At 41.6% G+C, this 24509-nt stretch overlaps 1 protein-coding gene across 1 annotated transcript in view; it reads left to right on the top strand.

Annotated features, from left to right (window-relative positions):
• URB1 (URB1 ribosome biogenesis homolog) overlaps window positions 1-17928 on the top strand; it is a 49092-nt gene extending 31164 nt beyond the window's left edge. Inside the window, 14 exon segments of the mRNA XM_035545797.2 lie at window positions 163-356; window positions 1574-1684; window positions 1801-1864; window positions 3596-3767; window positions 4364-4466; window positions 8465-8625; window positions 9002-9113; window positions 10782-10888; window positions 11467-11610; window positions 12351-12460; window positions 13565-13741; window positions 14461-14702; window positions 15525-16115; window positions 16742-17928. Of these exon segments, the coding sequence (XP_035401690.1) occupies window positions 163-356; window positions 1574-1684; window positions 1801-1864; window positions 3596-3767; window positions 4364-4466; window positions 8465-8625; window positions 9002-9113; window positions 10782-10888; window positions 11467-11610; window positions 12351-12460; window positions 13565-13741; window positions 14461-14702; window positions 15525-16115; window positions 16742-16947 (2494 nt within the window). The 3' untranslated portion in view covers window positions 16948-17928.
• Window positions 17929-24509: the final 6581 nt, after the last annotated feature.

Below are 24509 nucleotides of genomic sequence, written 5' to 3'. Positions count from 1 at the left end.
AATGGCTAAGGGGAAGATGTACATATTTTCATTTTTTAAAAATTTGGTTTGGTTTTAGTAAGTTTGCTTTCTTTGCAAAGTTACCAGTTCTTAAACTTTTTTTTTTCAAGCAGCTTTCCTTTTGGTTGGGGTATGACTGTTCTGTGATCTTTGCTTCTAAAGGTACCGCTACAGAGATGAAGCATTTTTGAAAGTCTTGAACGTTGCTATTCAGTTATTATACAAGAAAGAATCCTCACTTAGTCAGAGATTAGTCAAGCTCTCCAAACTTCACATGATGGTCACGCAGCACTCTCTATTTTTGTCAGCCATGCTAAGGTCAAGAGAAGAAGATGGCACGAACATCCAGACAAGAGGTATCTTTTTTTTATTTCTTCCTTCCCTTTAACTATATTTAGTAATCTTGTCTTTCTCACATTATATTCTACCCATCCAGTAACCTATCCACCTACATATATTTGCAGAGCTATTAAACAATTGCAGAATATTAGCGTTTAGTTTTAAATCCTACCTCTATTTTGTAGCTGCCAGTTTTAAACATGTACAACACTTACATTTTATAAAACTACTGCTAAGGTGTTTTTTTTTATCCTGTTGAAATCTTGAATTGATTCTTTTGGTTTCTGTCAAGCTGTTAGTGTAAGATTACTAAAGTGCTTACAGGTTCCGTTAGAAACGTGTGACAGAAGACCTCATTTTAAAATAGGTTAACACAAAGTTTTAAGTTCATTTTGCAAGTTACATCTAAAATGTCAATTTAATCCATGTATATTTTATGTTCCACATGAAAGTTTGCACTGTCTTTCCACGAGCAATGTAAATTGGGTCCTAGTCCCTGCATAGAATTGGCTTTGTTTCTTTGTCTCTACCAACTGAAGTACTGCCTGACCTTGGACCAGGCATTTAACCTACATACACCTCAGTTTCTTCCACTGTACAGCACTTTGTGATTCAGTGATTGAAGGATCTGTATAAGGGTAGGCAATTCTCACGGCAGCATCTTGATAAATTTTGTGTATATCAGCGAGCAACGGGTAAACAACTTTAAAGTTCTAAATCACCTGAAGAGAGCAAAAAGCTCTTGTGAAGTGACAAATATAGTTGAAATTAAAAGTAATTAATAGATTTTGCTGCGTGCTGTATGTGTTTTACAATCTGAATGCATTTATGTAGAGTGACGAGGTGGATTATTTGAGGCTAACTTCAGTGATTAAGAAACTTGGTGTCAAGAGCATGTTCGTTTAGGCCTTTGTCTTTATGATCTATTTTGTTTTGATTATTTTATGTTCCTGTAGATACTGGGGGAAATAGCATTTGTTTGTTCGTCTTGGAAATACTGTTTTAACTTTTTCAAAATATGTTTTTTGCCTTGGATTAAATGCCTCCTAATCATCCTCTGGTGTAGTCATGGAAATGATTTTTTTTTTTTGCTGTTTATAGAGCTAGATCTTTATCTGAAATGCATAATTGTGTGTGCACATATATTTAGAGAGCGTATGTGTGTGTGTGTATTTATATGCAAACCACCTAACTGAGGGAGCAACAAACCTAAGCCTGTGTGTGTTTATTTCAGAGGCCTTGGTGGATATACTGCTGACAGTTGTGAAACTGAGCCCTTCTGTCTGTGAGAGCAGTCACCTTGCCGTGTTGTTGGGTGCCTACGGGGCTACGCTGAGTACTGTAGGTATGTCAGCCTGGGAAAGGTATTTCCTACCAAATCTGTTTTTCATCTTCATAGGGGACTGACTTTGGATATCGTTTTTGGTTTTTTGTTGTTATTTTGTTATTATTTTTTTTTAGATCAGAAGATACTGCTACTGCTTCAGTTATATGAGAAGAATAATCAAAGTCTCATAAAGTCTGGGTGAGTTGACCACCTTCCTTTGTTTGACTAATTATATGCAAACGAGCAGCCTCAGAATTGGCATTTTTCCAGGGTCTTACTTTTAACTGAGATAAACAGTGAGCAAGGTGAATTCACCTGGAGGTGAACATTGCTTTTGGCAACATTTTTCCTACAGACAGATAAAACGTAAAACCTACGTTGCCCAGACTTCTGGACAAAGGGATCAGTGTGTGGGTGTCTGCAGGGCCAGTGATGGGATTTGAATTTCAGTAGTGCCCCTGTCACCATAGCAAGAGTCTACTGTGGAGATTTCATCACAAGCAAAGGTCAAAATAGAAGCTGTTAATGTAGAACTCCTTCCCTGTTCTCTTGGGATACAGGGTTTGCTACTCAGCACAACCATTGCCCTTTTTGATGCTCTTGCTCTTGTGTGCACAGCATTCTGTTATGGTGCTTTGCTGGAGAGGGGAGGAATATGCCAGTGGAGGAGTGATGTGTAAGCTCTTACATTAACATCTGTAGTTAGATTTGGGCTACCAGCATGGTATGAATGCCTTGTCTAACACTAGTCTGGACTGTAGCTCTCATTAGTGTGCAGTCTTGGAATACACCTTTGTGTTTCATAAGGGAGGATCACATCTTGTATAAAAAAACTATTCAGGCCCTCTGTATGATCAGTCTACAGGGAAGTCAGTTGCAGGTAGTTCTTACAGATGCTGGTGTTTTTGCTCTGCTTTGCTGCAGAGCTCCTACAAACTCTGGCAGCTGGAGCAGGACTGGACTCTGAATTAGAAACATAATTTCCTTCCTTAGCTTTGGCTGAGAATGTAGATGATCCTTGCAGCATATGAGTACATTAAGGTTCTCGTTAGGAGGGAATTGACGTGGCTTCCAGAAGGACTTTGGCAATAGCTGCGTGCTGCATAAATCTTCACTGAAAGTGTTTGCAACTGGGAGGGTGTTAAGATAGGAGGAGACTATTTTCAGAGGTAATAAGGGCCCAAAACTTTTCTAGCCTTTTTAAAGGAGAAGCAATTTTGTACTTGTACCCTGAAGTGAATTGGTAGCCAGACACTTGGCTAGACCCGATCCCAGCACTGAAGTGTTTGAATATAGAGCACATTCAGGAAAAGTGAATACCCAGCAGAGCCCAACTTGTGTTACAGATGGGAGCCTTCAGGTTCTGGGTGATAAGAAGCCTAACATCCATCACTCTGGTTTCCTTGCTGACAGAGAAGCATGCTGTTGGCAGTACCCGTGTAATAAATGACAATGTCAATAGCACTTTAATCACAATAGCGAAATAAGTGGGATTTAAGGGGCAATTCAGAGGAGGAGAGTAAAGAGTTTTGTTTGATTGAAGCACTGTCATGCTGGTTTGAAATGTAAGTTGTGTTTGAGACAACCTTCCCTGACCAGATCTTCTTCACTGTATTTTCATGCAGCTGCTATCATTTTTAAGCTATAAATGCAGGTAAGTAAAAAAGCCTTTTTTGTGAGAACGTAAGTTCTGACTTGGATTAATAGGTTAGGAAATAGTTAATGAGACACCCTCAGACTGAATTTGAAAAGCTTTGAGATGGATGAAAAAGGTGTTGCCAGGGAAACTGGTTCTGGTTTCAAGTTCCCACATGTTAATGAGTACAAGTGAAGGGAAAATTTAAATACTAATTTATAGCCTCTGTAATTGCTTTTTGCTCACTGCTATCAGTCTGTTGACTAATGCCTTTACTTTTACCAATGTTTAAGAAACCTGCTATGGGGTCCAGCCGCTGTGGAGCATCACAAGACTTGCAAGAGTCTGGGAAAGTCACTATGGCAGCAGCCAACCATGGAGGAGATTCTGTGTCTGCTCGATCGAGAAAAGATGATGAAGACAGTTCTGTCTTTCCCTCAGCATCGCCATCTTCTGCCATCAGAGGTGCTGTGGTTCAGTCTGCTGAATTACCTCCTTTTGTTGTAGAAAATGAACCTTTAAGTTAGTCCTTTCTTTTTTGCATTCATTTAATATACTGCAATTTGTTTGCATCAGGAGTGGCGTTTAAATTAATAAGAGGGCTGGCATTAATTAGTTAGGATCACTTTGCCGAATGTGGTTTTTTTTTTTGTCTGAAATGAAACACATATTGCAACTCATTTGAAAAATAAGTAAATGGGCCACATCTTGTCTGTAGGTGTGATTGTGCAGCATTGCAAAGATTGCAGTGTATAAATGAAATCAGAATTTGACTTCTAAACAGTCATTAAATTTGACTGTGCAAGGATTTGCTGATAGTGGTCTTTTTAGTCTTTCACATAGTTTGATAACACCTTTCTATATCTTTTCTGTCGGTTTTGGAACCCTGATGGTGAAAGCCAAGTATAAACTGAAGTGTATCTTGGTCTGTGTTGCATTAGATTTTACCAGGTTTAGTATCTGCTGCTGTATAACGGGATGAAGTGCTTGGGGCAGTTTGAAATCAAGCACTGGAAATCAGTGTCATTCCTTACACAATCTTGGTTTGGATTTGGTTGCAGGAGGTGGAAGAGTCACTGTATAGAGATGAAAGTGTCAAGAATCTCGATGACTTCTATGATCCTTGTTTTCTACTTCAGCTCTTCAGTGAATTGACCCGACCAGGTAAAGTGAAATCTCCTGTTTGACGTTTTATTTAATTATTTTTACTCTGTGGGAGCTGTATGGTTCCATCTGTAGCCCTGTTATTCAAAGTCTAAGGGATAATACTTCAAAGAAATCATGTGCCTTTATTTGGAGACACGAAATATATACATCCTTTAACCACCTACTGAATTGCATTGTGATTTTCAGAATGGCTTAAAAAGTAACTAGACATAATTACTGTTAAAGTCTTTTGTTTGTTTTTGTTTTAAAGCAGCTTTCTAAATAGTGTTATCTTTCTAGTGGGACTTAGGTAGGTACAGCATACCTAGCAAGCTGTCCCTGTCCAGAAGACTAGGTGTTCCTTCATAACTCTTTCAAATGTAGTTGGCTAACCCTGTGCAGAGGGAGTGATCTGCTTAATATGATGAGAGATTTTTAAACTGGAACTAAAAACAGCTTAGGAGAGTTAAAAAATAGACAAAGATTTATATTCTCTTATCATTCAGTGTAGCACAGAGAACAGCACAGTACAATTATAAAATAGCATAAAAAGGGACTGGTAGAGAATATTCTCTTCTGGAAGGTTGTATATTTTCTGGTGCTTGTGTAGAGCTGTTTCCTGCATCAGCTATGGTGTCACAGAAACACGGTGAACAAAAAAGGCATTGGAGGGTTGGTACCTTCTGCAGGTACACACGGTGCCCCACCTGCAGTTGGTAAGACTGCTCCGATCTGGGGCTGCCTTGTGGTTGAATTGTCAGGAGCAATAATCACCTACTTTCAGCTGTTTTCTCAATGGGAATTGGGCAGAGACAAGACAGGTTGGAAAACACGCCCTGCAGCATTCAGAGAAGCGCTCTGGGCATAAGGTGGAAGCTGCCCTTACTGAGGAAGGGTGAGGTTGTTCCTTAACCAGGGAGACTTTCTGCAAGGGAGTCAGTTTCTGTGAGGGATACTGACAGAAATGACTGGAGATGTGACCTGATACAAGCTGTGCTTATATTACAGGGAAACTTCAGCCAATTCATTTTCCGTCAGGCAGATGTGTGGGGCCACTGTGTATCATGAATATGCCTGTGCTCATTATCTTTAAAAAGTCTGATAGAATCTACATGGTGCTTGAAAACCGCTTGCTTACCCTCACTTTCCTTGTTTGACATGACTGCTGTGCATATGGATATCCCTGCTGTTGTTCACATGCAGCTGCCTGTTTGGAGGGCATTTAAAGATCAAAGTGAGGCAACTATAAGGAATTTCCTAACCAGCTCCCTCCCTGTGTTGATTGTGGTTAACCACCGTGTAGTTAAACTGGATTTTGCTTTCCACAACAATAACATCACAAGCAATTAGCAGGCTGATAACCGTCTTTCAGTAAAATCACACTGAGTCTTACTTTGTTCACCTAAACCCTTATAGCATGGTACCTGTTTTGTGTGTTCTTAGCCTTTACTCAGGTATAGTTGCAATCTGCTCTTTATAATTTCGTGTCCTAATTTAGTGAGGAAAAAATACCAAAGCTATGAGGTATTTTGCAGTAGGGTGGATCTTAGGCAATCCAGTTAATACTGGATTTGGGATTGTTAGTGATGAAGAGCGTGAGCAAGCCACTCTGTCTTGGACCTAGGTGTAATAGCTGAAAATGCACATGACGCTGTCACCCACCCTCTGGAGGCCACCACCCTAACTGGTGGCAGGGATGAGGTGACCTGTCGGTGGTACAGTCACCCGGCGAGGACGGCCACAAAGCAGCAGCGGCAGGGCTGAGGGAGCTCGTGCAGGTGGAGCCCTTAGCCGTAGCCCTCAGTGTAGGCTGGGTGGTAGACTGGGGTGGGGAAAAACATTTCTCTAAATCACTCCACGCCCAGTGAGAGTCTGTGCCCTAAGAGGGGCATTTTTAGAGGGCACAAATGATTTATGAGCTGGAGTCCCGTGGCGCTCCTAAACCATGTCAGCTGCTTTTGGAATTCCCAATTCTTTATTTATTTGCTCTTTGTACTGGCTGCACAGTGTCCTGCACAGATGTTATATAACTGCTGAACTTATAAACACAGACTTACTGCACAGTGTTTAATGCTCACTGAGTAAAAACTAAGTCTGGAGTTGGGCAGATAGCAAGTTCTGTCTAACTTTAGCTCTGATAAGCATCTTGTGGAAAGCTTTTCCATCATGATTCTCAAGGTACTTTAAACAGACATAGAATTAGCTTCTTTTTTTTTTTTTAAATAATAGCTTGTTATTTTAGCTTAGTTAGTTTTTGAACACACTCTCCAAGGTCAGCTGGATGGAAAATATTTCCACTGCATGTTTGCAGTGGAAGAAACTTTTCTAAATAAATCTGTCTGTGACCAGCTTGAACTTTACTGCTGTAGTAAGGACCTTGGATTTCTCTGTGATATCACCGCATAAAATTATTCACGTTTTCCATCTACATGTTGTTACACACTCCTTTTGGCGGTCAGGTGGTGTCCTTGCCCAGTTCCTGAAAGCAGAGGGAGGTGGAGCTTTATCTGTACAAGCTCTGGTGAGATGAGAAGCGTGCCATCCTAACAAACCAGGGATCTTTTTGCTCACTAGGAGAATGGCCGAGGTGCTTCGAACTACGCCAGTTCAAGTTGATGTGCTATGGTGAGGAGTGGCGTAGGGAAGTGAACAGTAATTCCTAGTACTGAAATAACTGTTAAAACCACTTACTGAAAAGATCTGGTACTGCAATTCAGTGATGCTTTTGCATTGGCCGTGTAGAAGTGGGCTGGGTGGTGGGAGGCAGTGCAGGGAGGCGGAGACCTGTCCCGTAACTAGTGGAGCTGGGTGTGAAACTGCCAGGCAGAGGGAGAAGTAGGAGTTCTGGCAGCAGAGGAAAGGATGAGAGAAACAGCCCAGCTGCTGGTGCGGGGGCATAAATAATCTGTAATTTAATTTATTTTATTTTTAATATATATTTTTTAAATGTATTAGGCATACGTGTGTAGTGATCCGGAAGGAAATCAGAGGACCAAATATAGTCACTTGTCTGTAAGGCTAGAGCCTCTTAAATAGGAATGTTTATTTCTCCAAAACTTCCTCTTGGTCTTCAGTGTGAATTGCAAGAAAATGCATGAATATTATTGACAAACTCAGAACCTCAATATGTTTTCACTTGAGCTGGCAAAATACAAGTGAGGTGCCATTCTGTTCCATTACCGGTGAATGGCATGTGCTAGCTAGTAGTGCTAGTAGTAGGAGATAATCTGGAGGTTTTACACCAAGTCATTTCTAGCCATCAGTGAGCAGAAGCGGCACGGGCTCCTCAAAACACACAGCCTTTAAATAAGAAACTCTGTATCCTGATGAGAAAGCTCTATGGAAGATAAATTTTAGATTCAAGGGTGTGTTTTCTGTTTGGCTGCTTACTGTTCATTGCTGGATTTTTCCTGTCTCAGAAGGACATAGGGGTACCACTTAGTACCTTAGTAGGAACCTGCCTTGCCAGCAGAATTGCTCATGCTTGCATGATCACAGTTCCTTAATTTTATTGTGGCTAATGGCTTATTTAGGTATTATTCTTCTGCCCATTCCATTACAGAAGCTCTTTAATGCGGGTAGGTTTTCCATTGACTGTGCTGGTCTGTCTTTCAGGCACAGACTTATCAAATGCCCAGAAAATGGCTGAAGAAGAGAATTTTCCTTGTTCTTTCTTGCACTTAGCTTTCCTGAAACAGTGAGATGTGTGATGTGTTCACAGAATTTACTCCTAACTTTTCCAGGCAGACTTGTATCTGTCTCAGATAAATGAGAGTAACCACCTTAATTTCAGCTTGGATAAAGAAATCTTACTGAGTGATTTGCAGAATGCCTTTGTTAGCTGAAGGTGCCTTCAGCTTCTGCAGCTGTGGTGAAGTAATAGTTTGTAAGGATAGATCTAGAAATTGGCATTTATGAGTAGAAGTCTTGTTAAGGATCATAGTACTGTTATATGCTCTGTGACATGTAAGCATGATGTGCTGGATGTTTCTCTTTTTTCCCCTCTTCTCCCACAGAGTGTGTAGTGGCATGTCACAAGTTTGTCGAAGTCAATGCCCTGGGTCTAACAGTGGCTGCACTTAGCAGCTATGATGCGAACATGAGAGCAGCAGCATATTTTGTTTTGGCTTCTTTTCGTTCTCATCTGGAAGGGGCTCGCTTCCGAGAACAGAGGCAGGTGAGTCTGAACTCAGTTGATTGTTTGTCAGTTGAACATTTTATGTCATGGCCGCTTACAGGAGAGGTGCTGCCTTGCTCATCTGTCTACCTGCACATGATAAAAGAGCCAAAAGAAGCATTTTATCCTTTATCTCGCTGTTTATCATCTTTCACTTTGTGTTTGCTCCTTCTGCAGTCAGTGGGTGAAAAAAAAGGGGAAAAATGTCTTAGAAATTCTTATGGCTTTTACTTGTAGGAATGGGAATCCCAATGGAATTGATATTTGAATGTGGCCTATGAAATATCCCAGAAGCTTATTTATGTATTCACACTCACCTGTTGTATTTGTTTGGATGATGGTTCAAGCTTTTCTCCCCTGGGTTCTTGTGCTGCAGTTGCTGTATCTCATGGATGCTGTGCAAAATGGAATCCGGCAGCAGAACCTGAGATTTACCTTCTCTTTAACCCTCTACGTTGCTCGTGTGGCACAGCAGATGCTGAAGCCAGGTACTGTACTCTACTGTGCATGTTGAACTTGGGGCATGTTAAAGAGGAGAGAGTGGATGTGCATGGAATAACGTCCTGGAGACTGAGGTAGTTGTGAGAGTCGCAGCAGCCATAAAGTATGCTTTCCTGTATTTCAAAGAAAAACTTTCAGTGCTTGTGTAGACTGCCTAACTGGAGAAATGGGAAGTGCCGTTTTGTTGTGCACAGAAGCAGGCTGATCCATTAGGGATGACGCCTCTACCTCCTTGTAATTTTGGGGTGGGGGTGGTTGGAGGAATAGATGAGTGAAACTCTGTGGGCCCAGTTCAGCAGATCAGAGTAGGCTGGCCCGAGTATCCTTCTGTCCATAGACACGGAACTGTGCAAGCCACTGTTGCAAAGGAGAATCACAGCATCAGGGTTGCAAGGCACCTTGCAAGGTCTTTATCTAGACACTGCCAAGAGCAGTGCTGACTTCGAGGACAGACCTTTTAGCTCAGGGCTTTATCCTAGAAAACATCCAGTCCTCCAGACAGATTGTAGGCAGCCTGCAAGGGTGAGAGGGAGACTGCACCGCCCGTCTGGGCAACCTGTTCCACTGTCTTTCTGTCCTTACGTGGGAAAAAGGTTTTCCTGATGTCTAGGCTGAAACTGTCTTGTTTTAACATATGGCCATTGTTTCTCATCCTCCTGCTTTGTCTTATACGCCACATAACAAGCTCTCTGGGTGGTTTGTATGGGTAACCACACCTAAAATTCTGGCCTTTAAACACCATTTGTCTATGAAGCATTGCTGTGGCACGTGTTTATAACTCTCACTTGTGCAGTAACACTTTCCTTATGGTATTTTCATATTTCATGAGTAGAGCTGATACCACAGTTGGGAGGTGACTGTGAATGAGACTGGATTGAACGTGCCCATAAGGCAGTCTCTGCTGGGGTGCCTGTTTTGCCCTGTGGAATGGCCAAACCTTAGCAGCTCTGAAAAAAATGGTTCTGTGTTTGAATTTCCCCTCCAAGTACTCTGCCCAGCTCAAGTTGTGCCCTAGGGGTCTGCACGTGGAGCCAAACCTACACAGTGCAGCATCCCAGGTCTGGGCTGAGCAGATGCCTCGCTCCCTCGTGGGACCTTGTGGCCGGCACAGGAGAAAGCACTTCTGCTATCCACTGCTTGGATGGATGTTTACTAGGGAGAAGTGTAGTGCTAGTTGCTCCCACCTGCCCTTGACAGTGCTTTGTGTCAAATATGTGAAGTTGGAGGGATTCTGGTATTTCACGAGAAAGGTGTGGGATTTTTGTACCGGTGTGTTTATGTAGATTGAAAAAGGTGATTGCCCGATGTGAAATCCTAAGCTTGAAACATGGAGAGCTTTGCCTCTAACTTTGCAGCAGGCTTCTGTTTTGTCATTGAAGTAACACTGGATTTGCTGAAAACCGAGCTGTGTTGACTGTTTGTCTTAGAACCTGCTTTGTGCACATTCTGAATGAACTTAGGTTTGGGGGAAGAGAAGAAGTAGGATGGCCAACAATAAAATCAGCCTTAGAGCACAAGGCCTCCTCGCTGTAATTAGCGTGCTGTTCTGACAGCTAGCTGAAAAACTGGCAAATACAGGTTCCATTTATTTTTATGCGTGGTTGTGTATTGGGAACATTGTCCTCCTCCTCAGTAACCATTGTTTCTCTTCACAGAGGAGCACATGTATACAAAGATAAACAGATTCCTTCTGTCACACCAGTATTTGGACCTGAGGAAAGTACCAGGGTTTTTTCAGCTTTTCTACAGTTTTGATTTTGAGGTAATACAAATCCCATTGTGGGTGTCCACTAATTCTTCTGAAAATAATAGAAAAAAGCTATAAAAATGCAAACAAATTTTATTCTTCCATAATCAGTTAATTAAAGGAAGGTAATTGTTGAGTTCTTAGTTTTGTTTTATATTTGAATAAGTATTATTTCTGTTTCTTTGGGTTTTTTTGTTTTGTTTTGTTTTTTAATAACAGCAGATAATGAAATCATGAATTGTGCTGCGTACTGTATAGCAGAACAAGCAGAATGTTCTATCCTAGCTAACTTAATTCATGTTTGAGTTCAGATTATTATAGTTGAATTCAATGGAGGTATTTTAGAAACTTTTCAGTTTTAGTTTAGGAACTTTTTAGGAACTTTTCAAGTTCTACTGTCAGTACATAATTTGGGCTGTAGAGTAACTGCTGTTGATGGATGGTGTTATTGATTAAATTTGATAGGGATAAAGGTTGAGAAGTCCATAAGAAGCTGTGAAGACTGTGCTGGCATTCCCAGGGGACCAGTTTGTTGTGCTTTCTGAGCAGATATTTTAAGTGTCTGATGGTACTATTTTTATTATGGCTTCCAGCACAAAATAGAACGTGAATGGGTTCTCAGACTTCTTGGAGAAGGGCTGCGTGATAAGCATTGCTACCAGCTTTATGACTACCAGAGGATTTTCCATGTCATTCTTTCCTTTTTCAACAGTCCCTTGTGTGATGAAGGCTCCCAGGTAAGAATGTATATTTTAAAAAAAATAATTTGCACCGTTAAGATGTCTTAACCAAATGCGAAGCAGAAAGGAGCAGCTGACTCTTCCCTTTCCCTCTTGAAAATCTGTTCCTTGTTGATTTTGTATGTGCTGGGGAGGGAAAAGCCTACTTTTGTCTAAATCAGTCACATCCTTGGCCCCTGAAATTAGAACAGGTCCCTGCCATCATGGAACTTCAGTCACCTTCATCAGCTGATGGATTGGCTGTACAGTCTTACTTCTATTTCTTCATTAAAAAAAAAAAATACTGCAGCGGCTTCAGTTTTGCTCATATGGTCAGGGTCTTTGCTTATTTAGGTCTGCTTATTCCCTAACTAGCATGTTATCTAGCTTTAGCTGGAAGAAAGTTCACAAGAAAGCAGCTCTAATGTTCAAAGACATCCACCCTGAGAAATCCAGTCTGTTAAGAGTATCTCGGGTAGGTATGAGAATCTTGGACAGAGAGAAGGCTGTCTTGCTCCTAAAGACTTCCTTTTTTTAAGAGTAATGTCTGTGGGCATGAAGCCTTAAAAAGAGAATGTCTTTTATTCCCTGAGGTCGCTAAGAACACGTGATGTTTTGGAAATACATTTTAACTTTAAGTTGATTAGATCCCGGATACCAGCCAGATTGCTAATTGTATACTTCTCAGAGATTGATAATAATTAGATCTTGACTATATTCTGATTTCGTAAAAGAACAAATTATATTTTCTGTTTCAGAATCATATTCTGGAGATACTACAAAATGCTGCCCATGTCACCAAAGCTGCTTATGAGCTCATACAAGACCACAGCCTCCTAACCTGGATACTGCATATCTTAGAGAAAAGGTAACTAGGGAAATATTGGTGAAGTGAGAACAATTCCATTGTTTACACGCAGGAAATAATTATGCAACTGAGTATAAAAGCAAGGGGTGACAGGTACAAAAATGGCCTGATGGTGGTTGTGATATTTGGCACTTAGGGCTATATAAAAAATTAGGAAAAAAAATATTTTTTGTTTACATGAATCTTTCATTTCTAATACCCACACTTCATGTCCTGTTGCAGGACCTCCGACAAAGTACTTGGCATGACAGGGAATTTGAGCTTGCTATAACATTCCTCCTCCACTTGCCTCTCCCTCACATACATGCACACATGTGCATGCATGCACACATGGTCTTTTTTTGCATAGATTTTCCTGGCAGGTTCACGCGAGGTGTCAGGATCATCTGCGTTGTGATCAGCCTGACCAAGTCCTGAGTGAGCACCCCACAACGGTAACAGCACAGTGCATACAGTTCCCAGGAGCTGGTGCTGGGGACGAGTCCTGTCCTGCTGTTTTGCACCTCTCTTTGGTACAATTTGGTACATTTGGAAGTGAAAAAGTCTGGATTTGGGGCCTCTTTGGAACCCACTGCTTAATTTGTGGTTGTACTTCGGAAGAGTATTCTTCTTGCATCCTCTGTACAAAAATGTGATCACTTTTTTTCTATTTTTCCTCCTTAATAAATGTGGCTCCTGGTACTGTGCAATAAGCATTGCTGTTATTACTTAGAGTTGTCTTGAACAGTAATTTCTTTAAAGAAATGGTGGCAATGGCTGCAAGTTAATGATTGCTTGGCAGAACTAGGTAATGACAGATGCAAGTAAGAAATCACCAGTCTTGTGCAGGGGCTGTGATATACGGCTGTGTTTCCCTATGTGCAGTGTGGCAGGAGGAGGGGCTGGGGGCTTTCCATGTCTGAGGAGGGGCAGTAACCTGGGCCTTCAACTGCCTGGGGCTTCAGAGGGGTGCACTCTCTGCCCTGATGGGGTCCTGGCTGTGAGGCAGCTACTGCCATTCACAGCTCCACGTGTGCACCAGGACATGGCCCCCTTCAGGAGATGGACTGGTTCCTGGTTAGGATCTGTCTTCCTAATGGATGTTTGTTTTTTTCTTCGTTTCAGGTTTCTGGAAAACAAGCCGCTAAATAAAATCATTTCCTTAATCCATACTCTGTGGCTCACAAATGTAGGAGGCAATAGGGAAAGCAAGAGAAAATCCCAGGAGAAGAGCAAGTTTCTTCCTATTCAGCTTGTAAATGAATTTCTGTACGTTTTGATAACAGTAGTCAAACACATTAGGTGAGTTTTTTTGTTTGCTTTGTTTTGTTTCTGTTTTTCAATCAATTTGCTTGTCATCCCCTGTGCAGTTTGAAATTCATTAAGGCTAGAAGAACTTCTTGATCTCCGGATAGTTGAATGCTTTTTCTCCCCTTCAGTTTCTGAACTGTGCCTGCAAATTGTACAAGGAGAAATCGTGCAAAGTTCCACACAACAATGTTAAGAAGGGGTCAGTCTTTTCTCTCCAGATTTAGTGAACTTAGCTGCCAAAGCACAGCAGCTGCAGCAGGGAGAGTTGTAAGGAAATGGATAGATGACCAGTTCTGTTTGCGTTCGTAATAACACCTGCAGCTCTTCATGCAGACAAGTATTCCCATAGCCTAGGAAATCTACGTTTGTTTTTATTTCCTCAAAATTTAGAAAATATGTGCAAAATAAAGAAGTGTAGGTGAAGCTCCAAGACCTCTGGCCTCTTTCTTGTGTGCCACATGCCTTTAGTTTTTACAAGTAGGAGAGCAAAGGGTATGTTGCACAGTCTTGTGTGCCAGACACTAGTGGAGATTCTGTGGGAATGAAATTAATTATTACTGACATCCTGAGAAACAAAAGTATGTGTGTGGAGAACTGCAGGAGAAAACTGTAGGAAGAGACTGTGAGGAAGAAAAACCCGTACTTATTGCATTTTATTAATTAGCATGCAGAAAACTACATGGCAATTTTGTTTGTTTTTATTTTTATAGGACTAATTTAGATCTATCCAAACTGGCTCAGTTTTTGACTACATTCAGTTCCGTGCTGCGATATCGTGCTACAATTGTTGAGGCCTTCAAAGCGATGAGTCGCTTCACTGTGAATGACAGCGTTCTCTCAAACAAAGAGATTTTGCTGCTGTTGCATAAGTGGAGTGTCATTGAGAAAGACCTGCAACTCCAGGATGATGTGCAGGCTCTCGCTCAGAAATACCAAATCAAAGAATTGCTTAGTAAGTACTAAAAATATTTAAGAACAGCAATGTTGTTGGGGTTGCTATATGCTAACCATGAAAGTTAGGCATACTTCACAGAAAGAAGTGTTAATAACTTTTGTCAATCAGTTACAGCTCGGGGGAGGAGGAATGATGGGAATGGAAAGCCAATTTTCAGGTCTTTATTCTAGTGATTTCTAACTTTAACACAATTCTGGAAGCCCTAAAGCAATTCAGTTTTAAAAAGGGAAGGAGCTTTAAAATAAAACTTAGTTGCAGATTCAGCACATTTGGGATGGGAAAAATTTACACGCCCGTGGTTGACAGTGCTTTATCAGCCACACTCAGCCGGGATGCAGCTGTGTTGGAGGAGAGCAGGCTTTGCTCCTTCAGCTTGTGTTATTAAAAAGCAGTGTAACTGCTGCTATCACCTTCTGTGCGCTGGCATGTGCTGTGACTGCTAGCACAAAGAACAGCTGTTTGAGAATTTCTCATGACCTGGTATAAATAATGTAGCCTTGCTGGAAAAACTGCATCGCGTGGAGCTCTGAAATACTGCCATGGCTTTGCTTTGGGCCAGGGCCTCATTATTGTCCATGTCCAAGTTAGGGAATCCAGTTCAGAAAGGTGTTTCAGCCTGGGAGTCAGTGGGAGCTGCCTGTAGCCCATTTGCTCCGAATTGCACAGGCTCAGTTAGGCTGCTAATGAGGCTACTACTTACCCTTTTAGCAACTGAAACAACACATGATGTCATCTGTACCGAATAATTTTGTACAAAGTCCGCTGGAGGACCTGATGTCTGTTTTGATGTTGTTTTTCTTCTTACATAAAATATTAAAGAAAAGAACAAATCCCAAGCCTTGTCTCACGGACATCATCACACTCGGAAAAAGAAAGAGGCAAACAGAGAAGATGACACTGCTGAAGAGCTAGAAGTCTCTGAGCTGGAGAAATGCAGAGATGATCTGAATGCCATATTTGCCCACTGGGAGCCTGCTTTCCCAGCAATGCCTACCAAACATCCAGAGGAGCCCCTCAAATCTGGTGACCTTGCAGATGAAACAGTCAATCTTAACTGTGCGACCACTTATATAGTAACTAAATGGCTCGTGAAGTCCATGGTTGAGCACAGTCTCAATACGCAAAACGTTTTGCTAACACTGCGGTGGCTACAGAACTGCGTCCTGCCACACCCAGGGGTAGTGCAGGAGGTGCTCGGGGACGAGGTGCTGCGAAACAACATCTTCAAGTTTTACACCCGGATCTGTGAGGCCAGCAGTGGGACAGCTGGACACTTGGAAGAGCTCTGTTTGTTCAGTTCAATCATGCTTCACCTCATGGATGCTCAGGGCCTGACTAACAACAGCTTTCATGAGCTCGTGAAAACGTTGTGCCTGTCAGCGATGACGGAAGAGGATGTGAACAAGAAAGGTACCTTGTCTTTTCTTTTTCGCTCGCATTACAAGGCAGAGGGGCTAATAGTAGAAAATTGGTAGTTCTGTGGGGTTTTTTTATTCATCAGAACTGAAGTTTGCCTTGTGTCTGTTGGTGCTCATCACTCAACAAAGCAAAGATTTTATCTCTGGTGGTGTGGCCGTGTGGGTCGGTAGCACAGAATGTGGCTGTGCTGTAGGGATTTCTGATAGTACAATAGTCATACTTCCTGAAAGAAACTTTCCTTTCTAGGATTATAATGGAGTTCGGTGAGGTGTATAATATGCAGCTCCAAGGGACAAAATAGTCTGCAACAAATAAGTCCATGAGGGTTCTGATCCATGTACTGTTCAGTGTTCCTATTTGATAGCGAAAGACACAGGTCAGATTTCAAAGCTTTTTATTTAAAGCTGTCAGAAGGGTGTGCTAACAAGAAACCACTTTCTTTCCTCACTGTGAGAAGGATCACTGGCTTTGTATGAGCAAAAAACCCACACGTTTTCCATCTAGGTTAGGAAACTATTGTAAAAAGTAGTTCTGGAGGTAAAGCGGGTTATTTTGTTATTGCTATGTGGAAATATAAGCATATCTGTTCTGATTTTTCTCTAATTTTTCTTCCACAGCTGTTTGTGTATTCCTGACTTCTGTTTACATTGGGGACATATGGCTTGGAGCACAGGAGCCAGATATGTTAATAACCCATGTCAAATTGATCTGCAGTAATACAGATGATGAATTAAGTGATGATGACATGGAAACTGATAAACAAGGAGAAGAAACTATTACGCCTCTTTGCAAAACCCTTTACTCGGCTACATTGGGGCATTAATTCAGTGAACTGACACTTAGTCTTTAATGTTACATGCTCTGTCATCATTGCTGTGAGCCATGAAACCCTCCTGAACTGTTCCTCATACGAATCTAACTTATTTTGTCATAAGATCAATATTTTATTACTGTGCGCAAACTCAGGGGGTAAGACTTGTATTCATCATCTCTCAGTGGAACAGTAAAGCCATAATTTTCCTTTTCTTCAACAGTATGGGATACTGAATGTCATTTATACCATTTTTAACTTTCTGAAGAACCAAAAAACGCTGATGAATGTGTTGCCTCTCGACTGTATTTCAGTCTCCATCCTCTCTCCAATGTAAGATGGGGAAAAGGACTGCAGTACTTCACCATAGTCTAGTATAAGTGCAAACAGGTATTCAGAAGTTTAGCCATGATGACTGACTATTTTTTGAAGAACCCAGCTTCCTTCATGATACAAGATAAGAAAAACAGTACAAAGACAAGATGCTGAACACTGACATCACGATGGTGTAGGATTCTTCTAATTTTTAAATTCCTTTTGAAAGCAGTTTTTGTCTTGATTCTCTCCTTTTTTTAATATATACTTTTTTTTTTTAATTTAAAAAAAAAGTCCTGACCGTCACCACTGCTGGAACTTGCAATAAAGACCTATCTTCTCTCCACTCTGAAAAGAGGAGAGAGAGAACTAAAGCTCCAATGACTTGCTGCTGATTGATAATATATGTTTTTTATTGGAAATTGTCTGTGAAATCTGATAACTATTTCTTGAACGTGGTCTTGAGGGCAGATAATAAACCATTCCAGGTATGTAAACATATAGAGTCTGAAGTTGAGCCTTTGAAGTGTAAAACAGGATTTATTAAATTGACTCACGAATATGTGCTGTGCCTAGGTGCTTTGTACAAATTCTGTACTCGAGAGAAAAATTCAGAAATGCACACTCCTTGTGATGTTTATATAATGTGCTTTTTTTTAAGAATAAAAGAACATGAGATGCAAATAATGAGGATTGCTTCTGCATGTAAATATTTTCTCTTAAATAAGCCATAATATCTTTTTGAAGGCTTGGTTTAAAAATAGAAAAATACATCTTGAAAAAGCTGCAAGCCCATTAGAGGCTAAAGTGTGACATAATATTGATACAGAATCCCTAGAGTGTGACATCAAGAAATTCTCTCTGCAATGAAAAGATGTATTCTACTTAATTGAAAAAAACAAAGAGATGAATGAAACCAAAGGACTTGCAAGTGCCAGAATATGAAATAAGTGGCTAGAGCTGGAGCTAAATGGAAAGATGTCTTGCCATCTCATCTGACTGGAAAAGAAGGTACTCATGACACGCAGGGAAAGAGTTTTTCAGCTGTCTGGAGGGACTGATCGCACCTAGCAATGGTTTACAGTATGACTTGTTTGAGAGAATTTAGGAAATGAGGTAGAACCATTCGAACAATGTAAAGACTGCAATGCAGAAATGTATTTTCACATGGGACTAGAGAAATTCAGTCACTGCCCAAATCTATTGGCACTAAATATAATGAATATAATGTCAAGTCTGTTTTGCCCCTGATGGTAACTGTTAAGCAATCTCCCTTTTCTTAATTTTGACCCGAGCTTTTTCATCTCATTTTCTCCCCTGTCCTCTTGAGGTGGGGGAGCGAGAGAGTAGCTGGGTCAGAGCTGCCTGTAGTCCAAGGTCAAGCCATCACAATATCTAATGTATTGCAGAGCAGCTGTAGAGGTACTTGGAGACCCTTCCAAACACTTTGTAAGTGAACAAAACCTAAACCCTAAATGCAACAACCCATTTGTTACAGTCTTCAATGAGTTGCAAGCCCAGCCTGTTTTGGAGGGTGGACCTCTGTGCTTTGTACTACCCTTTCCCACGCCCTGTTTGCTTTACAAAAAATTATGCAACTGTGTTACTGGCAGGAGCAGAATTCATTTGTTGAAGCTCAACCATGTGGAAGAGTAATTTGTGAGTTCAGATCTGTTTCTGGAAATAGGTGCATCACATGCAAACAGGCACGCTGAATTACTTCTGGTTAAACAGCTACTTGCACACGGTAATATTTCCCTCTGTGAATGGACATAGTGAGGTCTGCACGCAGTTTCGTCACTGCTAAAGTAAGAAGGATAACTGTCAGGGTTATATTTGGCGTTAGCTGACAAGATGCGAGGTACTACAGAAGTGTAAAGTAGCATGAGGAGACCGCGATTGCACCTAGGGCCAGACGTGTCAGTATGTTTTCTTTACAGTAGTGCATGTAAATGCAGAGTAATTACATTTGAGTCTGCCATAAGGCTGCATATTTAAATGATGGTCTTCTGATAGCCTTAAATGTTCAGAAAGAACAGTATTGATTGATTACTTTCTCCCTGGCTTTTAGTGTTTTGTTAGTATCTCCAATATTGCTATTATCAAAATATTCAAGGTTGGAGAAGAGTATTGTTCATACACTTTTTTTTTATGGTTGTTTTGGAAGCAAAAATAATGTAAATAAGCGGACAATTTAAAGCTGCCAGCCTCTCATGTAAAAAATATATAGCTCATATCTGCTTATCAGTAAGGACAATGTAGCTCTGCATGTGGGAACTTTTAGAAATGGCTTAATCTCTCACGGCTTCTGTGAGCTTCATTGTAGTAATGTAGCAATTAAAAGACTATTATGGAGTCCTTCAGGAAATAATGGTCAAATATCTTTAAAAAAACAGATGGGTAGCAGTTGAATTATTTGTGTGTGAATTACTGCCAACATACTCAAAATTCATTTTAATAAATTACACGGTGAGTCATTATATTAAAGAATTAAGCTTGAATAAAATAAATTGCAGAGAGGATTCAAAAGTGGAAAACTTGCCCCATATATGGGCGTGTGTTTTAAAACAAGGAGTTCATACAGCTTAGTGCAAGTTATTTGCTTCGATGTCCTTGTGATGAGAACCATGCAGGTGAAAGCTGAGTGCGCGCTGCAGTGGGCCCAGCGGTCTGCCCTCACTGAAGTCATCACAAGGACAGGCCTTTTAAGCCTTTTTCTCAAAATTAACAAGAAGTTGGTGAAGGCAACAACCCCAAAGACATGTTGCTTCCTGAGGTATGGGGTGTACAGAAGGTACCTGCAGGTTTGAGTGTAGGTGGGGCTCAGGGTTTAAGTGGATCTCAGCCCCACGGTGCTGGTGTGCAGGTGAGGATATGTCTGATGCGCTGGAAGGACTTCACGTACTGTGAGCAGCTGGGCTCAGTTGCTCATATCATGTCTTGGGGGGACACAGTGCATTTTGGGGTAGGATTTTTATGGTCATCAACTATTTGAACCTGCAGCATGAGATGATTTGGGTCATGACTTGTTGGCTGATGGGTGCAGCATTTCAACAGGGTGAGGATGCTGAAGGCTAGAGAGGGAAGGCCCCTGTTAACTGAGGAGTCTGGGGGAAGGGGAAACAAAAGTACTTTCTGGGAACAGCAGAGCACTGAAAGGGCCTTGAAATGGGTGTACATGGAAATGTCACAGCAAGAAATGCATTTCTCTCCCCTCCTCCCAAGTTAGACGTTGTAAGAGAGGCTTGCATTTTGCTTATTGTTTATTACTATTTATATACCTTATACTACATGCCTTCCATGGCTGATCTGTTTCACCTGTAAGTTATCTTGTATTTATAAAATAAAAGCAGTAATCGTAATCTCTTTTAATTCCCAAGCCATTGTGAACATTTCCAGATAATTTTATAGGAAAAAAAAAATAACACCCTTTTCTGTGGTTACATACCACATACATATTCCAGTGCACCTACTGCAAGCACGCTCCTCGTTATGAATGGGAGCATCAGCACGCTTCAGAAATCCCCTTGGAAGCCATCTGCGGAAATGAGGTTCTTGAGAGGCAGGTGTGGGGCCTGTCAAGAGCCAGCGAGGAGGAGGGTGGAGCCGATGGCACCACGAGGCCGTGCAGTCCTGCTGCTGAAGAGGATTTCTAGATCAGGGCTGAGGCAACCCTGAGGAGGAAAATGGGTTGAGATGGTGAGGTCTTCTTAAGCTCCTGGTGTGATTCCAGCAGGGCTAAGGGACTTCAACTTGCAGTGGGACATCTGGTGCTGACCAGGGAGAAATTCTCCCCTCCTTTAAGTCAGTGGGAGCTTTGTTGCTAAACAGAAGGTAGTCTGGCTTTCACCACCAATGTTATTTGTGTGTCCTGTGGGAAGCAGCAAGAGGTAAGCGTATCTGAGAGGTGGGGAAGGCTGTTGTGGCCATCCGAGTTGACTGATGGAAACCTTTGGCTCTCTGACACATCGCTGTCCATGTAGTGTCTTCAGTTCCTGCAGTCTTCCCTCATTTCTTCCACCTGTCCGTGACTTGGTGGACTTGAAGCCTTGATAGGATTCCACACCTAACCAAAGTGGTAGTCGGTTTGCTCAAAAAGCAAACTGCAGAAGTGTTTACCTCAGAGATTTAAAAAACTGGAGTTTATTTAAAAAAAACAACACACAACACAAATAAATGCCTGGTGTTTTGGTCTGTCTCTTGCGTTTGAGGCTTTTTTACCACAGCCCAACCCCCCCACTCTCTGGTAACATCGCAGCCCACGCTCCCAGCGCAGCGTACGGCCGCTCTGGCAGTGCTTCACTGGAGGAGGTTTGGCTGCCTGCTTGGCAAGGTGAAATTTCTAAGTTTTTCCTCAAGTTTCAAATGAATTTTGTGTGGCCCTCAGCCCAGCAGCTCTCTGTGGGGTCTTTTATCCACTCCAGCCCTCGCTGCCTTCCACAGCTCAACTCCGCAATCGCAGCACCGTGCTTGTTGTAGCCCTAAGATACCATTCCGAGACTGTTCAGTCTTAAGTTTCTTTGTCACCTGCCATTCCAAGAGAAAGCAAAAGGGGACTGGCTATTAGCAGCAAAACTCTATTTCTGGGCAATTGGTAAAGCTAATGAGTTTTTTTCAGTAAGACACAGTCACTTGAGATAATGAATGCTGCCATTAGCTTTTTAAAGGCTGTTATAGCTAACCAGTGTTTTAATAATTTTTAACTAACTCAAATACATATATATTTTTGCAATAGGAAAATAAATACAAAGCATATTCTATCCTTGAGGGAACTGCTGAGCTTTAAGACGGTGGAGCAAAATGTAACCTTTCCAAAAGCAAAGTTTTATTGTTGATGTTGCACTTGACGTTATTGCTTATTTTTCAGAGGATGGCCAAGTGGAGGTGTCTCTAAGATGCAATTGATGAGACTGTGAGCTGAGGACAGAGCCAGAAATAGATGACTTCTGTCACTGTGTCTATAAACAATGTTTGTTGTGTTGCCTGATCGATGTGCTGGTGGTTTCTTTCACAGCAAGAAAACCAAGTGAAGGCTGATTCTGCAGAGACACCCCTGAGGATAAGAGGGCTCCGTGTGCGCTCAGGCAAGCAAAGCAGGACTCTTTGCAGGACATGAGGCATAACTGCTATACACTTTCTGCTGGAGGAGCAAATCTGCTCTCAGCCAAATGGGTGTTACTGAGAATCACTCAGCAGACAGCACACCCTTTGCACCTTGTAATTGAAAGAAGATTTTGAATCTTTACTTAAGAGAGAGAAGTTTTGCAGTCAGCATCATCAGAATCTAAAATGTTCTAATCAGGCAACTGCAGCAACATTGCTCCAATACAGTGGTTAGTGCTTCCTTTTAAGCATCCAGGGTTTTTCAGTTTGGGTCTTTGTTGAGAGACATCTTTTTTTTTTTTCCTTCTTTTCCTGAACTAATTCAGCTGCAGCCTAAGGAACTAATCTTCCCTACAGTCAGGAGGACTGTCCAGCTGTTTTTGTTTAACCCGTTCCAGTTTTAGCTCAGGCTGAGATACTTCCATGAATACCAGTTTCATCTGAAAGGGAATTAGTTAGGTGTTCTAGGAGCAACTGCGTCTGTGTATGGGCTGCTGAGGTCATCGCAATGAGGCTGTTCACTGTTGGAACTGCTTTCTTCTGCGTGGTTCCCTACAATCACCTGTCTGTAACGTGGAAAGATAAAAGGTGCTGTTATCAGCAACCATAGCTTGGAAGATAGATAGCAGCAATTTCATAAGCAAGTACGTTATTAATGTTTTAAAAATATAGATGATGGTTCTTCCAACTCAAAAACATTGAAGCCAGCATGAGAGTTGCTTCTGGACTTCGGCCCTCTTTATCCACTATCAGAATTATGTCCTTACCTGCAAATGGAGTATGACCAACAGCAAAATTGTGAGCTGTGAGCCACATTTGGTGAACTCCCTCACTCAACATGGGACCTTCAGCCCAGCCCTTAAGCCCTTGATCTTAAGCCCAGTTCTTTAGCTGGATTTTTAAAGAGGAAACCAGAAACTTTGCTATGACTTGTTCTGTAGCAAGAATGAAGGGACCTCTCACGGCTGGTCCTGGAAAGGAAGGGGGTTAGGAGTGATGTGTAGATCAAGTGCAAGAGCAAGAGGGATGTGTGACATCTGGGAGAGGTTCCCTGACACTAGGATTGGGAAAAGGCAGTCTAAGGAGGGATGGGGATCTGAGCAAGAAAGAGAAGGTAGGACAAGGGTAGTGTGAAAACTTCAGCGTGCAAATAACAGGGCAAAGATGTATGGTTCTGCCCAAAAATGTAAGTTAGTGGTGGGGTGTAGGGGGTGATGATATGAGAACAGCAGAGCACACCCTGTCTCCTCTTCCCAGCAGCTTCCCAAACTTCACCCTTAAAAAATAAATGGCAGATAAGCTTTGGACTAAAAGCAGTAAATTCCATTCTGTATGGCTAAACACAAGATGGTCCCAACTACTACTATATTCTTAGGGCTTCAAAGGTGGGGAGGAAAATTACATTGAGAAGAAAAACGTAACCCAGAAGTGCCAGTGAAAATGGAAATTTTTTGAAAAGTCTTATCCGTGTCCTGGTGCTACAGATTAACAGACAAGAAAGAGGGGATCTTTGACTAAAAGCTATGTTTGTTTCAGTGGTTACACAAATGTAACAAAATCTAAAAAGCAAAAGAAAGTTAATGGGATGAAAAGGGAAATAATTATTTTGAATAATTTGGAGGAAGGAAAATATCAGCTTTGTAACTTCAAATTTATCTTAATTACTTATAAAAGCTTAAAATATCTGTGCCTGACAAAACTAACGCAGCAGGGATTTCGCTTAACAGTAATTAAAAAAATAAATAGAACAAAACCCCAAAGCCTCAGCAACAGGCCCGCCATGGGATGGAGGCAGGCAGACTTGGAGTTTGCTTTGATGTGATGCAGGCATATTCGGGAGATCTCTCTTCCCTCTGATTGACAGAAGCAATACAAAAATACTCTTTATCAAAACGGGATGCTTTCTTTCCAGTCCATTAAGCAGCTAAGCATCATCAGCTAGCTATCCATATTCTCAAATCAGTGGGAGAACTTGCATCCCAGAGACCTGCAAACTGTCTGAGGAGAGCTCTGGCTGGCTCTTGTTAATCTTTAACCATCCTTGGAACAGTGAAGAAATCTGATGAGATGAAATTTGATGGAAGGGCCCTGGTGTCCCAGTACCCAAAGAGAGTGAACTGGTCAAGCCAGGTCACTACAAGCCAGTGCAACTGACC

Source organism: Cygnus atratus, chromosome 1 (genome assembly GCF_013377495.2).
Source record: "Cygnus atratus isolate AKBS03 ecotype Queensland, Australia chromosome 1, CAtr_DNAZoo_HiC_assembly, whole genome shotgun sequence".
In the NCBI taxonomy this organism is placed as follows: Eukaryota; Metazoa; Chordata; class Aves; order Anseriformes; family Anatidae; genus Cygnus; species Cygnus atratus.
Note: the sequence above shows the minus strand (reverse complement) of the source record. Positions and strands in the feature narration are given on the sequence as shown.